The sequence below is a fragment of the Calonectris borealis genome, chromosome 13, assembly GCF_964195595.1.
Source record: "Calonectris borealis chromosome 13, bCalBor7.hap1.2, whole genome shotgun sequence".
In the NCBI taxonomy this organism is placed as follows: Eukaryota; Metazoa; Chordata; class Aves; order Procellariiformes; family Procellariidae; genus Calonectris; species Calonectris borealis.
The window spans coordinates 21,789,190-21,805,017 of record NC_134324.1 but is presented as its reverse complement, the minus strand read 5'-3'; the positions used below and the strand labels follow the sequence as shown (position 1 = coordinate 21,805,017).

The 15,828-nt window shown below is 42.1% G+C and overlaps 1 protein-coding gene and 1 pseudogene across 1 annotated transcript; one reads left to right on the top strand and one right to left on the bottom strand.

Moving 5' to 3' along the window:
* Positions 1-1,896: 1,896 nt before the first annotated feature.
* LOC142087822 (uracil phosphoribosyltransferase homolog) lies at positions 1,897-7,424 on the bottom strand. Its single transcript, XM_075162484.1, has 3 exons — positions 7,135-7,424; positions 6,625-6,812; positions 1,897-5,931 (listed from the first exon to the last, which is right to left on the bottom strand). The coding sequence occupies exons 1-2, from the start codon at positions 7,407-7,409 to the stop codon at positions 6,764-6,766; spliced, it is 324 nt and encodes a 107-aa protein (XP_075018585.1). The 5' UTR covers positions 7,410-7,424; the 3' UTR covers positions 1,897-5,931; positions 6,625-6,763.
* Positions 4,607-5,473, top strand: LOC142087821 (ankyrin repeat and SOCS box protein 12 pseudogene; annotated as a pseudogene).
* Positions 7,425-15,828: the final 8,404 nt, after the last annotated feature.

Genomic DNA, 15,828 nt, shown 5'->3' with positions numbered 1-15,828 from the left:
ATATGCAGCAGAGAAAGACAGACAGACAGAAAGGATGAGGACAATTGGCTTAAAGCTGATTTTTAATGAGGCAGGCTTTCTCTAGCCTGTGCTTTGATATGCAACTTTGCTTCTGACCAGGATTCACTTTAAATGACAGAGGCGACATTTCTCTCTCACTAATCTAATTCGTCATCATAATTGCATTTGGCAAAGCTTGGTCGGAACAGTGCCACCCAGTGGCATCGTTCAGAAAGATAAACAGAAATTATAGGCTTATGGATTCCATACACCCGCTACCTTCAGTATGCCCTTTTCAACATGGAAGTTTGACCAAACAAAATGTGGTAATTGTGACTCTGTCTGGGATAGCCTGGACAGACAGGGTGACTAAAATTGCAGCATCTTCCAAGTGATTTCAAATATTTCTGCGTTTTGAGTAATTTCAACATTTCCACATGCATTACTGAGATAGCCTTCATACATACAGTGTATGTATGCAGACACGGTGCATCCCGCATCGATCCGACCAGCAGCACAGGCTCTCAGCCGTGTGATGTATCTCCAGTATTTCCACCCTATCAAGCTCTGGACACGCGCTGCACGGAATATCCTGACTGTGGGTAGAAGAACCCTGAATTGTGGTATGGCAGTATTTGACGTAGGTCTAATGCCTCTCTAACGGAGATTTACAGAATCAATCGACAAACACGTATTGTTAACCTCACAATACCATTCGGAGACAACTGTATTATCACAGGCTTGTCTCCTTAAATACGCAGAGAAGAGCCGGTTCCATAAGCCTGTACGCTGCGTCAGTGATAGAACCTGTTACGTACTTCCAGTAAGACCCTAAAATCGAGGATGGAAAACGGGCATTTGACCATTCAGTGCATACTCTCTGTAGTACAGACTAGCGCTAATTTTTTGTCTAATGCAGTTTTAAAGTTCTGAAGCAAGCACCAACGGCATGAGAAATAAATATATTCCTCTCATGAAATACAAAGAGGAATGTTTAGAGTTCTGATGGAATATTGAAAATGACGTTCTGTCATTCATCTAACACTGAAAAAACACAGCAGCAGACTGGTGGAGAGGAGGCGATTAATTTTGAGAAAGGGATTAAAAGTGCTAAATGCTAGCAGCTTAGTTTACAGATAACTAAGGGGTGACTATACCCCATGCTGTAAACATTTAAGAAGGGTGAGAAATTATTAATGATGATAGAAGGAGGGAGTACTGCAAGTAATGGGATCAAATTAAATACAGGAAAGCCAAAGAGAAATATCTGGCAAATAATTGTCATAATGGCAATGTGATAGGATAGCTGGTATCCCCTCATTTAGTGTGTTTAGAATGAAAATGGCTAAGACATGAGAAAATTATCTGCACTAAAAAAATCTGACATTACATATATATGCACATACCTACAATATCAAATGGCTATGTGGTATTTGATCGAAAATTTTATAATTAATAATTTTAATATTCCATTATCATGAACTGAGCAAAAAATCAGCTTTAAAATTTCCATTTTCTGTGCTCATGCATATCATTGTATTTTCTCTACACTGTTAAGCTAATAAGGTACTTAATAGATTTGATACTACTATTTTCCCTGCAAATTTTGCCTTTACCTGCTGTTCCTTCTTTAATAACTCTCCAGTGCTGCTGGGTTTATTTCCTCCCCCCACTATGTCAGTCTTTTTTCCAGTTCCAATCTTCTCTTGCTCCTTTTGATACCAGTTTATTTACGTGACACCAGACTATTGATACCCGCACAAGGCACTGCACAAACCCCAAAAGAGACCCAGAGGGAAAAAGAGGCCATATACCTATAGTGGTCAGAAACGTGACAACCCCTTCTCTCCAAGTGACCTAACAAGGAGAACAAAGCTCATGCTATAGACACGGAAAGCTAACAGAAGAGTTTTATAAACTTACACTGTTTAAAGGAGCTTGCCACAAAAAAAAAAATCTGTTTCTCTGCAGATTTAGCTGTAGAAGCAGAGGATCTCCTTGGAGACAGACAGAAATCAATGCATGCTCCAGAGTTGGCAGTCAGAAAACATGACAGAAGCAGCTCGGTAGAAGAAATAGAAGCTCTGGGAATGGAAATAACTCACCACAGAGGAGATTTGTGAATAGAATTCTAAAAGATATCTAATCTGGACTTTTTCCACACCACCTCCCAAAGCACCATAAAATACTATGCTGCCAATACTAAAATATTAAATGCTAAAATAGTGTGGCAAACTAATTATTGTACTAATGGGAAGGGCGCACTTGGGTAACTCTGGAGTACGGCCACCAGTCCTTCCAAGAGCTGTGTAGACAGCAATCCAGGGCTTGAGAACAAGGTCAGTGTACTGAACGATAGCACGTTATACCCTAGCATGCCGTACAGCTATGTCGGGGATGTCTCAGTATCCCCAACAGCAAAATGAAGATAAAAAACGAAGATACCCCTGACACATGGGGTGTTGGCATGCGAACTAATTTGCTCGTGTTTTTTCAACACTTTGAAAGCATCATCTGGCTAATAAAAGATATTGGAAATGGGTACTTAGATAGTTTTCTCCTGTAAGAACCATACATAAGGGTGCAGTGCAGGAGCACAGAAATTCCAGGGTGGAAGTATTACATACCTCATAAAATCAAGGCATTTCAGAGGCAATAAACTGGAATTAATTTATTCTATTTATTTCAAAATAGATGAATGAGGGAAAATGTAGTCAGAATGGACAAAAAAAAAAGACATTTGCGGATGGATGTGAACTGTGAAATATAGGGCAGAAGGAAAGAATAAACTGTAATAAATCAAGAAGTTTTATAAAAAGCTATACAAATTGGCTCAGATGATTCCCACAGGTATATTAATTCAGGCCTTTTGAAGCATCAGTTTTTATCACAGAATCCTCAAAGCCAAGGTTGATATCGTTCCTTATAAACCCATTCTCATCCTGAGTATGTTTGATTATATTTAATTTAATCCTGATCAAGAAATAGTAACAAGCCACATGCTTATTTATAGTCTGGTAAGAAGTAGAGCAGGCAACTTACATGTTTGTATGAAAACAGCTTCTCTGTGCGAAGAATGTATCCAAGTGGAGGGAGCATTGCTAATAGGTAATAGGTATATCGCTAATAGGTTTGTGAGTGCTTTCTGTTGAAGTACTGGAAGAATTATTATGAAATCCATTTATTGTACGGACAGACGATGGTTCCAACTCACTCCATCCAAGGAAAAAAGCATTTCTAAAGATAGGATTGGGGTATACTAAACCCTTCACAGGGAATGTTAAAATGAGTTATGAATCAAAAGTTATGAATCCCAGCAAATTCTTGGAAGAGAAAGGTCTGAATAAAAAGTTGGGGACAGCTTGGATATGTATGTCCTAATTCAGCATGCCCTTTGACGAAAGCTAAATCCCAGACAAGAGTTTCACTTCTGGACCTCAGCCACAAAACTACTACACCATCTGTCAGCTGCATAGCTGGAGCAAGGGAGAAAAATCTCGGAGCTGACCTAAAGCATAGCTAGATATAAGCATGTCCTTAATATAATGCTTCATGCCTGCCTCTAACTACAGTAACTGTGTTGTTAATATATGGACTTCCATATGTAGTTTCTTCCTTCATTTTTAACCTCTCTATCTTGCAGGAATGGTTTCAAGGTATTTGGTAAAGACTAAGACAATTCCCTGGTATAGGCATGATATGATGGTCCTCAAGACCATCTTATTGCTCTATTTTACAGCGCCTGGTGTGACTTCCAATTTTTACAAGCAGCTAAAAAAAAAACTATGGGCATATCTCCACTAAGCTTCACAAACCAATTTTGGAGCTGGTAATAGGTGTTGATGTGGAAGAGAGGCCTTTCTGTGATTAAATGAGATGGAAGCTCATTAGCATTCAGCAAGGCAGCAGAGATGGTGCCTGCACGCTGAGGGATCACAGCGAGTTTGTAACAATTGAGAACTAGCGAAACTGCAGAGGGTGTAACTATTTACAACTAGACTGTTTTAGTACTTGTATATAAGGAATTATCGCACTAATAATGAGTAGAACTTGTTCTTTCAGACAAAAGATGCACCTTTTATGGTATGCCTAAGTTTTGCAGCCTTAAGCAAACTGACGCATTTTTGCTCTTTGTTCACAGTTTCACCCTGGAGAAACCTCAAGATTTCCAATTACTTCTGACTAGTGGTCATTCTTTAAGCATTCCAGCCCTTCATTAAAAAGGAACCTAAACGACATTGCAGCAGGATAGTAAAGCCCTCTAGCATTATGACTCCGTCACCTGTAGCTCCAGCTGTAACCTCTTCTTTCGGGGTTGCAGATGCATGGACAGCTTCCTTCAGCTCAAGAGGCGACAGCTCTGGTTTTGGCTCTTCGGGTCAAGGAACATCTGTGAGCTCCCCACAGTAGCGCTTACGCCATCAAAGTAATTTTGCTTTGGAAATGCTTATTTGGGTGTTCGGGAAATATTACAGCTGTTTTTTTACTTTTCCAGATTTCCATTGGGAATCTAGCCGGGCCTTCTTTTTGAAACGAATCTGCAATAAACCCCCCACCCCATTAGCCATGTGGGCGGGAGGTTTCCAAAGCTCCAGACCTCGTTACAATGTTCTCCATGCTCCAGCCCAGAGAAGATGAAGAACACAACAGAGAAAGCGAAGAGCTGAACCGAGCGGTATCCGAGGTCGATTACCAAGCCCCAGATAACCTCTTGTCCCAAGACAGGTACAAGAGGTTCATCAACTGCAGGAGCAGCTGGGGCGTACCCAGCACCCCACTGCGCCTGGCCACCACCAAGGGCCACATCAAGAGCGTTAAGGTCCTCTTGGCCCACGGGGCGGAGATGGGCAGCCTGGAACACATGAAGGCTCAAACCCTGCTCTTCGTGGTGGTCAGCAACGGCCACCGGGAATGCGTGAAGGTCCTCCTGGACGCGGGGGCCACTCCCACCAGCAGCATCTACAACTGCTCACCGCTGCTCATTGCCGTGAGGGATGGGGACGTGGACATCCTACCGCAGCTCCTGGACCACGGCGTGGAAACCAACATTCAAGTGGGCTGCCAAGTCGGTGGCTTGTTCCGGCCCCCTCTACATCTGGAGTGCTTTAAGATGCTGTTGCTTTATGGTGCCGACCCCAACTATAACTGCACTGAGGAGAGAGTGATTGCCCAGATCGAGGAGCCCAAGACTCTGCTGGAAACCTGCCTGAGGCACGGCTGCAGGAGCGAGTTCATTGAGCTGCTCATTGACTTTGGAGCCAACGTGTACTTGCCCAACGTCACGGTAGACGAGATGGCATCCCACAGCCAGGGCCTGGAGCTGCTGCTGCAGGCGAGAGGTAATCTGTGTGCGTGGCCCCAGGGCTGGAAACCAGCACTAATTTTGTTCATTTGGGTGCAAGTTGCTTCAGATTCCCCTTTCCTTTACCTCTGCTTCCCAATAGCCTTACCCAGGCTTTCCTACAAGCTTTGACTCGCTTTGCAGCACCACTTGAGTGCATGGGTATCTCTAGTCCTAAACTCTTGAGTATTATCACACACAAAAAAAAAAAAATTCCAACTGACCTGGCTGTATGAATGTCAAGAAGATGGAAATGAATGAATCAGCTTATTGATGCCATAAACCAGTCATTTCATAAATAATACTACGCCTAGTGTACAACCGCTGATATTCCTGTAATATGGATAGAGCTTGTTTCTGGTTTCACTTCTAGACTCATTACGCTGATTCAGTCAGGCTTCCCAATTAAATAATCTCTCATTTCTAGCAACATATGGCCTGATCCTTCACAGTACCTCTAGCACAGTCCCCTCTATCTGAGCAAAGTCACCTGTTTTCCCTCTGACCTTCGTTAGGCAGGGCTGGCACAGCACTGGGATCCTAGAAGACGCTTCCTCAGATGGCTGTGGTAGAGGCACACGCGATCTGGCCTAGAGGAGGCAGCAATGGGATAAACATCAAAAACTCAGCTGAGCGTACTTTCTTGAAAGGAAAAATCTTAAAGGTGAACCCAGTTGTGTATTTCATTCCTTATGCAACTCAACTCAGGTCTTGCAGATACCAGTAACAAACCTCTCACTGAATTCAGTGAAAATGGAATTGGTCTGTAATTAGTACAGGCATTGTAGTTCATTTGCATTCTGGTAGCAACTCAAGGCCCTTACCAGGGATGAAACTTCAAGTGTGCCAGGTGTTATAATAAACTATCTTTAGTCCCGGTCTTAACAAGTTCATACACATTAAGTTAGAGGTAAAACAGGTAGAGTGGAAAGGACAAATGTTCAGGGTGTTAGAAATTTCATTAGCACACACCTGTAGGAAGATTGCCATCCTGCAATGAGGCGGCTCCGGCACAGAGTCACCCTCTGAGCTTCACGGCACTCGGCTGAGATTCGGCACTCTGTGTCCGACCCCGCTGCCGGCATTAGAGACTTTGCAGTTACAACGCCTATGTTCTCAGACTAGAGTCCAGACCTCCCAAGCAGCTCTTGCCCATATCCCTGCTCCACACTTTTGTAGTTCGCAGCTTCCCAACAAAGATAATCTTTACTTAAGTAATAAAGCACAAAATGATCGAAAATAACCCCAAAACATACTGCAGAATGCTTGTCGCTCAGGCTCACCTTTCCTTTGGGGCTCTCTCTGTTTTGTTAAGCTGGGTGTTTCGCTGCTTGAGACTTCATCATCAAGTTCTCTCAGCTTGGATGGCAAATACAGTCAAACCAGAGCACAGGAGAAACTGCCCTTTTTTCGGTGTTGTCTCTAGAACAGTTGCTGTACACAGGTAAATTGTCCCCTCCTCCTTCTTCCTCTGTCAAACAAAATTAAAAATTACACAAATTTCCCAAATACATCTCAAAGAACAAGAGAGGACGAATTGTACCTGAAGCCTGACTTCTGGGAAAACAGAAAAAGAATGATTCACATAAATCTGACAATCGGGCATTTGGATTCAGGAGAAATTCACAATTACATATTCAGACTTCCTCAAACCAACCTCTGCGGCTCCCTGAGGGAAGCGGGGGCCGGCGGGCGGCGATCCCCCCTCAGCCCCCGGCTCCTCCTCAGGCCACGCTTCCCGCCGCCGGCGCCGCGCGGCCTCCCCGCCGCTGCCCGCCCCGCCGCCCGCTCACTTGTCCCTGATGATCGTCTGGAGCTCCCGGAGCTGGTCGTTCATGGGCAGCAGCTTCAGCTGCGGCCCGATCGGCGGCGCGCCGCCCTCCCCCGCGGCGATCGGCGGTGCCGCCGCCGCCACCGCCCCGTTACTGCTGCTGTCCGGGCTGGGGCAGCCGCTGCTCTCCTCGCCGGGCTCCGCGAAGCGGATCAGCCGGGAGCCGCCGCCCGCGGTGGCCGCCGCCGGCTGCTCGTCCTGCGGCCGCGGGCCGAGCCGCTGGTTCTGGCAGGGCATGGCCTCCGTGCGCCGGGGCGCGCCCGCGCCCCCCCGCGCCGGCCCTTGCCGCCATGTTGCGAAGAACATGACGGCCGCAAAGAGAAGGAAAAGGACATGAAATTTGGAACGTCCATTAGTCAGTTCACCCTGGAAAGAAAAGCAACACAGAACAAGTGATAGGAACAAATAAAAGCGGGAAATTCTTTGTTCCTAGGGAGAAGAACGAACTCCCATTTGGAGTTCTCAAACTTGTATACACAAAAGTCACACCTTACTATAAAAAGCAAGAAGAGACAAAGAAATGATCTGCTTCATTTCCCCTCCTGTAACCAAAGCACAAAGAGTGGGGTTTGCTACTAACTTTCTGTGTGTAACAGAGCCAGCACAATCGCAGGGTCCCAGCTGGGCACAAGAAACCCTGCGCCCGCAGGGAAATAAGCAGGCGCAAGCCCTTGAAGCCCTGTTCACGTTCTGCTGAGTCTCCTGTCCAGGTATTAAAATTCTGCACCTCCGCAATACCAGGCGTGCCAAGGAAACCTGGCCCCCATGGCTATAGCAATCAGGCAGCGTCAGAACTGAGCATAGATGGTTTGTTTGGAAGTTTAAAAGCCAAGAGGGATCCTCCAAGCGGAAGAAACACGTATTTCCTTCTACAGTAGAAGAGTCAAGTGCCAGAGATCCTCATGAGCAGACATCTACAGACAGGCTGTGGGGACCTCCAAGTACAAAAATTACTTCTCGGCCTTTGCACATCCCGTATATGCAGCCACAGAGCTCAAGTCTCTGTGCCGTTCTCAGCATAAGAAACAATTCCTGCTAGCGTCCCATGAGCATCTCGGGAGGCATTTTATGTAAGTGATTAGCCATTAATAAATTAATGCACAGCAAAATGAAGCTACTTCAACACAGTCATACAGAGTTAGCAGCACAGGGGACATAAAAAAACTGGAGACAAAAGACCAGTCTCTTACTGGAACTGTCAGTTGGCATTGCTTGCATGCGAATGATAATCGGTAACTGAATAAGAAGCATATTTTATTTCAGTCAACTTCTAAATTGAGAATGGAGTCATGTGGGGATTAGAAAATAAACAAGGTTTTTTGATATTGTTCATTAAATATGTACAGATCAATGCCAGGATGTTATACTTTGATACCAGAGGAGAGAAAGGAGCAGATACTCTTCAAGAAATTAAGATTTTGGAAACCATCAGTTACAGTAAACAGTAGGGTAGCAATGAAAGGATCTGTGCTCTATGCCTTCCCTTATTTGCTCTCTCTTTAAGTGCAAGGGACCTAATCCTTAATACACTAATACAGAGAAAGTTGAAAAAAAAAATGCCCAGGCAGTTCAGGAAGCAACATAAAAGAAAACCACCCACCCACAATTAATGGTTTCCTGTAATATGACTGAACTACGTAGGAGGTATTCTTGCAACCACTTTAAAAACTTCAAATGTTGACAGCTAAGAATTTCTACTTAGAAGACAATTATTTCCATAATCAGTAAAAGTTTGGGGTTTTTTTAAAGTATGGAGATATGGCCAGACAACAACAGCTGTATTTGGAGTTGGGAAGATTAACCACATTTAAGTCCAAGAGCCTAATCTAACTCAAGTGGTGTTTATCCCTGTGTAACACCTCTAATTTCCGTGGTATGAGTCATGATATACCCTAATGTGGATGGAAAAGGCACCAGAACATTTTTGGAAAGAGCAATCCTAGGCTTTCTTTCAGTGAAGTGTGTCTTCTTTTGAACGACATTTGAGTTTTCCAAACTAAAGAAACGTGTGGTAAGTTTCCAACAATTCTGAGATACATACATGCAAACACAAGAACAGGAAAAGGATAGAACTTCTTTGCCAGAAGCTAACTCTACAATTTGAAATTCCTGAAGTCTACTTGCTTCTCGCTTTGTCCGTTTCAGACATATAATGGGAGTTATACTCAGAAAAGGGCACAGGAAAATACCTTACGAAGAAATGCAGACCCTCCATTGACTGAAAGCAGAAAAGGAACAAGAGTGACTAAACCCCACCAAACTCATAGGATATGAAAAAGCAACCAGATTTCACAACTTACTGTCCAATACTTAATGAAATACTTGAAGACTGTTGCAGCAATATACAAGCAATACAACAAAGAATAGGCTAAGAACAGTAGAAAGAATTTGTAGTTAGAAAATCCAATGCAGTTATTCACCCTAGAGAACAAAAGCAAAGTTGAAATCAGGATATGTACAGCACACGGTTGTAACACAATGAATACTACAGATTTTTTTGGTTTTATTAAGCCTCTTGATTATACAACACAATTTCGTCAATAAATAGCTCCCCTCAGTGGTCAAAATGAAATACAACTGAAGTCTCTTTGCTTTTCACTTGGAGACTTCTTACTATGCCAAGTAGAAGGACAGTTCATATTTGTGCAAGCTGTTTTAAAGTCGGTACCACTGGTAAATTTTTAGTCACAGAGGCAGCCTCTGATTACTCAATGTCTGTTTCTGGCCTGCAAAGGTCATCAGAGCTGGGATTTCTGTGTTTCTTTATTCATTTGCAAAACTCAGGAGCCAGATTCACCGCTGCTTCTTTGTTTACATACAAAACAAATAAACCCAAATTTGATTATAATTCTCCATGCACAGGACAACTCTAAAAAGGAACAAAGGAATCCAGAAAAACTAGTAGGTGTTTGTCTCAAAACGCAGGTTTGAAAAATCCTCTACAATTTAGGATTACCAGGGAGGTTTCGGGGGGGGAAATGTTTGTGTTGCCTCTGTTTTTTGAAATCTTCCTTTTTAAAAAAAAGAAGGAGTTTAAGAAATTTAGTGGCAGCAATCCTCAAAAAGTATAAAGCTTAATTCATCCATGCACCATTCTACACAAACTGTCTCTGACCATGCACAGGTGGCAGGCATCATTTCAGAAACAATCTGCATGCGAATATTATTATTGAAAGCAACCATCAACTGCATGCCGAAACGATTATATACCCAAAATTAAAGGCTAAGTTGAAGTCCCTTTAAAATTTGAATAATCGTCGAGGACTGAATTAGCAGTTGGGTTTTAAATTGTATCAGTATAACAGCTTTTTCACACACAGTTTAGGGAACAAACATGAACGATCCGTCTTTCAAAATATCAAATATTTCAGGCAATTCCAAAGTGTAATTATTTTATGAATTTCCCAACATAAAGAGATGCATGGTCTAAAATGAGAGAGGCATGCAGACAGTATTCTGCGGAAGAAATGTATTTGAACAGCCTCTCTTTTCAGAAAACTAGAAACCAGTATCTAGGACATACCACGGACAGTGATGATCCATTTTTAGCACGCATCTGCAAAAGGACAAAAAAGAAAAAGGGAAGATCAGTTCATGGTTAATCAGTTCATTTTCACTAGATGGCATGCTTTCTAGCAACTTCACGCTGATACACTTGTCGGTGTGGAACTGCAAACACTTCAGGGCCACTACCAGCAGAAATGCAAATGCTAACGCTGTCACGCACGAACATGCACTGTTGACTGCAGCTGGAACAGAGGTACTTGGGTACCTTCGGGCGTAAAAAGACACCTGAAGGACCAGCCCCTTCACAGAACTTCGTGGTGACTATATTCACGTCAGTGAAAAACAATCCAGTAACTTACATAGCACAAACGGAACAATGGTGACAACGATCAGGTTTTATTAGCTGGCATCTATCACAGAATCGAACACCTGAAATTAAAGACACATTAATACCAAGTAATAGGGAAGTGGTTTTTTTCATGTGTTAGTTAATAGTCTGCTCATTTCTTAGCGATTCCTATTCTTTCCTCTATCACGTCAAAAGATGAGTGCATTTGAAGCCGATTTTTACTGCCAGGTCCTAATCAGATAAGCAATGCTCGTCATTCTTCTGGAGACTTGCAGATGCGGGGAACAATCCTCACTGCAAAGCAAACAACCAGCTCGAAAGCGATAAAACAGAATTATACACTGCCCTCTGGCTTCCACATTTACTCAGCCTTTACATACGTTCCATTTTGGTATTTGCCTATATAGCAGTTCTTTACGTCAGAATTCTTTGGCTTGTCTGACAGAAATGAACAGGTCAGAGCCTCCAATATGAACACGGATTTTTTTAAGCTTTGAAAGGAGTGCAGGATGCATTTAATCACAGAACAAGGTCCACAAATCTGTTCACAGAATTATGTCCTGCATGTCTAAGCTAGGCTCCATTTTAAGGAAAAATGACTACAGATTTTGTCATTCTATTACTAAAAGCAGACAACTGGAAATACAAAGGCTAACACACTGCTTCTCAAAGGCAGCACCTGGTAATCCACTGAAGATGAACCCAAGGGTTGGAGGCTTTTTTGTTTTCCCAAACATAAAACCTGGCACAAAAGCATGAGAATGATTCGCACAAGAGCTACCCAGTGCCTGCAGTGGCATTAGGAACGCCCTGTTGGTTGCCAGGATCATCTGGATCGCCAGCACGTGCTACTTCAGCGTGCTTGATCAGATTGAGAGAAACACAGCTCTGCTTAGCTGACCTCCATTCCCCGTTCTTGTGTACACCGGCAACTTCCTTGCAATTTCGGCGAGAATTTGCCTCTGCACCTCCGGCCTTTCTTCATTTTCATAGCGTTCTTTGTCAGCATAGGACATATGGTACTAGAAGCAGAAGTTGTGAGAGGAGCAGTTACCCATGGGTACCAGAGATAATATTTCAAAAACAGGCAAGTTTGGAAATGTTTTTACCTCCCGCTCCTTCTAATGAGATTAATCTAATGTGAAAATGTGTTTGTTAAGACAACAGAGATAGTAAGTGCTGCACAGCCAGAATACTATGCGATATCTCAATAAGAAACACAAAAGTGAAATTAAGGATCACAAAACAACATACTAGAATTGCTACTACTGCTTCCTTAGATTACTATTTTTCATGAATAATGTTACAAACCATGATAAGGACACTTTAAGCACTTCCCTTGTGAGCAAGAACCTTTCCCCAGCCACAGTTTTATATTTCTAAAACTGGAATTAGTTGTTATTTATAAGTTTACATTCTTGTAATTAGGATCCAATTATGGTCATGTATATTTGGAGTGCCACACAAACATCGTCCTCATCCTACTGCTCCAAACATCGTGTTTCATTAGTATTTCATACAGAGGTAACATAAAATGCAAAAAAACTCCACCAATCTGAGCAACATGAAAAAGTAAATATTAGGTAGAAAAAGAATTGAAACAAATGTCTGCCTCTGACTGTGCTGTGCTCAAACCACTAAATCATACTCTTGTCCTAAAATAAGCCACCTACGTTAAAAAATTTATTTTTGTCACAGTGAACCCCAGCTTCTCTTTACCACAGTATATTGTTACATTTATCTTTCATGATGCTGCTGACCAGGGAAGTACAAGGACTGGAGCTACACCTGTACCTAGCACCAAATTCAAAGCCATATGTTATGCACACACCCACAGTCCTCACTGCCACAGACATGCCACATCAGAATCTCAGCATGTTTAAAAGGAAAATGTTCTTCTATCCTCAATTATCACAAGAAAGAATCCAGCCAGCAAAGGGCTGCCAGCAGAGCAGGCAGTGCTGGACTTTGGAGGGACACTGAATGTTCACATACACACCCCCACAATCTGGCTCGAGAGGTCAAGAAACTCCACTACCATTACAAATGCACCCGTTTCCACCTGCACTGTAACATCTTCCATGAAGAGTGAAAACCAAAACTGAAGGTCCTTACTCAGGAGACTCCAGTAAGGCTAAGTTAAGGAAGGTCCTCAGGATTTGGCTTGCAACTTGTTAAGTGCTTAGAGATCCAAAGCTTTATACCCTCTGTCTTATATTTTTAAGTTAAAGAGATATTACCATATTTTTCATTATTATTTGTGGCACTAAATACTGCAGCACACAGTGCCAGATGGCCAATACTCAGAATGAAAATACTGCAAGGCCAATCTTGGAAAGACTCAATGCGAGTGTAACAGCATGTATTTTACAACCAATACAACACTGGGCAAAAATGCAAAGCGCCAGAACAGACCGAGATGAAATAACCAAAATACATGACAGATCATTTAAGAAAAAAGAACAGAAAAAACCCACAAAAAAAAAAAAAAGAAAAACTGCTGAACCTGAAGTAGAGCTTCCGTGACAGGCGGTGGGCGCGGCGGAGCAGCCTTCAGCCCCTCGCCAAGTGGGCCCTGCAGCTGACAGGGGGCTGGGGGGTCTCCACGGAAAACACTGCGAATGCTGTCTGCATGACAAGGCTACTCTCAGCTGAGTTTTTGATGGCGTGTGCCTCCCCCATGGCCACCTGAGTAAGCATCTTCCAGGATCCCAGTGCTGTGCCAGCCTAACGAAGGTCAGAGGGAAAAGAGGTGACTTTGCTCGGATACAGGGGACTTTGTCCGTGGTGGTTTTGAGACTGTGTAACAGGCATAATTTTTCAAAAGATGTATGCTTAGCATAGTCTTAAAATCCAACTTTTTAAAAGTGTTTGAAGCAATAAAAATGGAAACACTCCAACACATTAGTCACTGGTAATTAGGGTGGCTTGTGGCTATAATGTGAGAGGTTAAACAGCCTTTTTCAGTGGCTGGCATTCTGGTTAGGATTTTAGAGGCATTCCAGTTAGGATTTTAGATAGTTTTGTAGCTCTGTGTTATCTGCAGTAGAACTAACTGACATGATAAATTTTAAATAATTTGTGAAACAGCTAACAGTATGTTCATACACCATGTCACCTGTTTGCCATAACAAAATACAGGGCAAGTCTCGCTTAGCGTTAAGGTGGACAAGAACATGTTTTTGTAAAAAGAAAATCAAAACGCCAGTTTTGTAATGTAATCAAACATTTTAAAATACAGCTCATTTATGCTATTTATTTAATTGACTACAAAATATAATTCACACTGCACTTCAAATGTATGTGTAGCTGCTCTGTTCTTAAATGTAAGGTCTGAGGATTAATAGTTCGTATTTTTCTAGAAATAAGTGCAATAGTCCCTATCTCCCAATCAGTACTGTGGCTTTCGGCACATATTCTACTGGTCAAAACTAATTTTGTATCTCTGAGTGAGGGGTTCTATGCCCCCCCAACCTTGTCCTGTTTTTCTATTTTTAATTTCTTTGCATTCATTTCTTCCCATTAATTTTTCGTCTGTCTTCATATACTTTGGTCAAGCATTCCCCTCCTTGTGTTCATAACCCTTCCAATACTGTTAATTCTAAATTCAGGTTGAGTTTTACCACTTTTCTTTATCCTCTAGCCTGATTCCTGAATTAATTTTGATTTCCACAGCTCTGGGGGCACTTTCATTTAGCCTGATGCCTGCCATAACTGGAATTGTCAACGTTACCATACGAAATACAGGTTTCGGTCTCCCCTTGGCATACTGATTATCTGGCATTCAGTGTTGATTCTTTCCATTTTAAAGGAATGTTTAATAATTAAAAATCTTAGTTCTGTAAATAGTCTTTATGAAATTGTACTCTGCTTTTTTACAGCTGGAAGAAGTAAGTACTTACTGCTGTAAGTGAAGTTGACTACAATGTTATAACCATAGTGAACACCTTTAGTGAGAAAGAACTTAAAAACTTTAATAAACTCTAAATAAGGTGTTATTTCGCCTCTATGCGCCATGGCTTATATTTCCTTTGCTAAGCTGCTTCTGTAAACTTTTCTGACTGCCAAGTCTGGAGCATGGATTGATTTCTGTCTCCAAGGAGATCCTCTGCTTCTACAGCTAAATCTGCAGAGAAACAGATTTTTTTTTTTTTGTGGCAAGCTCCTTTAAACAGTGTAAGTTTATAAAACTCTTCTGTTAGCTTTCCGTGTCTATAGCATGAGCTTTGTTCTCCTGGTTAGGTCACTTGGAGAGAAGGGGTTGTCACGTTTCTGACCACTATAGGTATATGGCCTCTTTTTCCCTCTGGGTCTCTTTTGGGGTTTGTGCAGTGCCTTGTGCGGGTATCAATAGTCTGGTGTCACGTAAATAAACTGGTATCAAAAGGAGCAAGAGAAGATAGGAACTGGAAAAAAGACTGACATAGTGGGGGGAGGAAATAAACCCAGCAGCACTGGAGAGTTATTAAAGAAGGAACAGCAGGTAAAGGCAAAATTTGCAGGGAAAATACTAGTATCAAATCTATTAAGTACCTTATTAGCTTAACAGTGTAGAGAAAATACAATGATATGCATGAGCACAGAAAATGGAAATTCTAAAGCTGATTTTTTGCTCAGTTCATGATAATGGAATATTAAAATTATTAATTATAAAATTTTCGATCAAATACCACATAGCCATTTGATATTGTAGGTATGTGCATATATATGTAATGTCAGATTTTTTTAGTGCAGATAATTTTCTCATGTCTTAGCCATTTTCATTCTAAACACACTAAATGAGGGGATACCAGCTATCCT

Coding starts and splice junctions, on each gene's coding strand:
- LOC142087822 (XM_075162484.1), bottom strand. CDS start 7,409: ATGCCCTGCCAGAACCAGCGGCTCGGCCCGCGGCCGCAGGACGAGCAG. Junction 6,813..7,134: donor CAGACGATCATCAGGGACAA/GTGAGCGGGCGG, acceptor TTTGTTTGACAG/AGGAAGAAGGAGGAGGGGAC.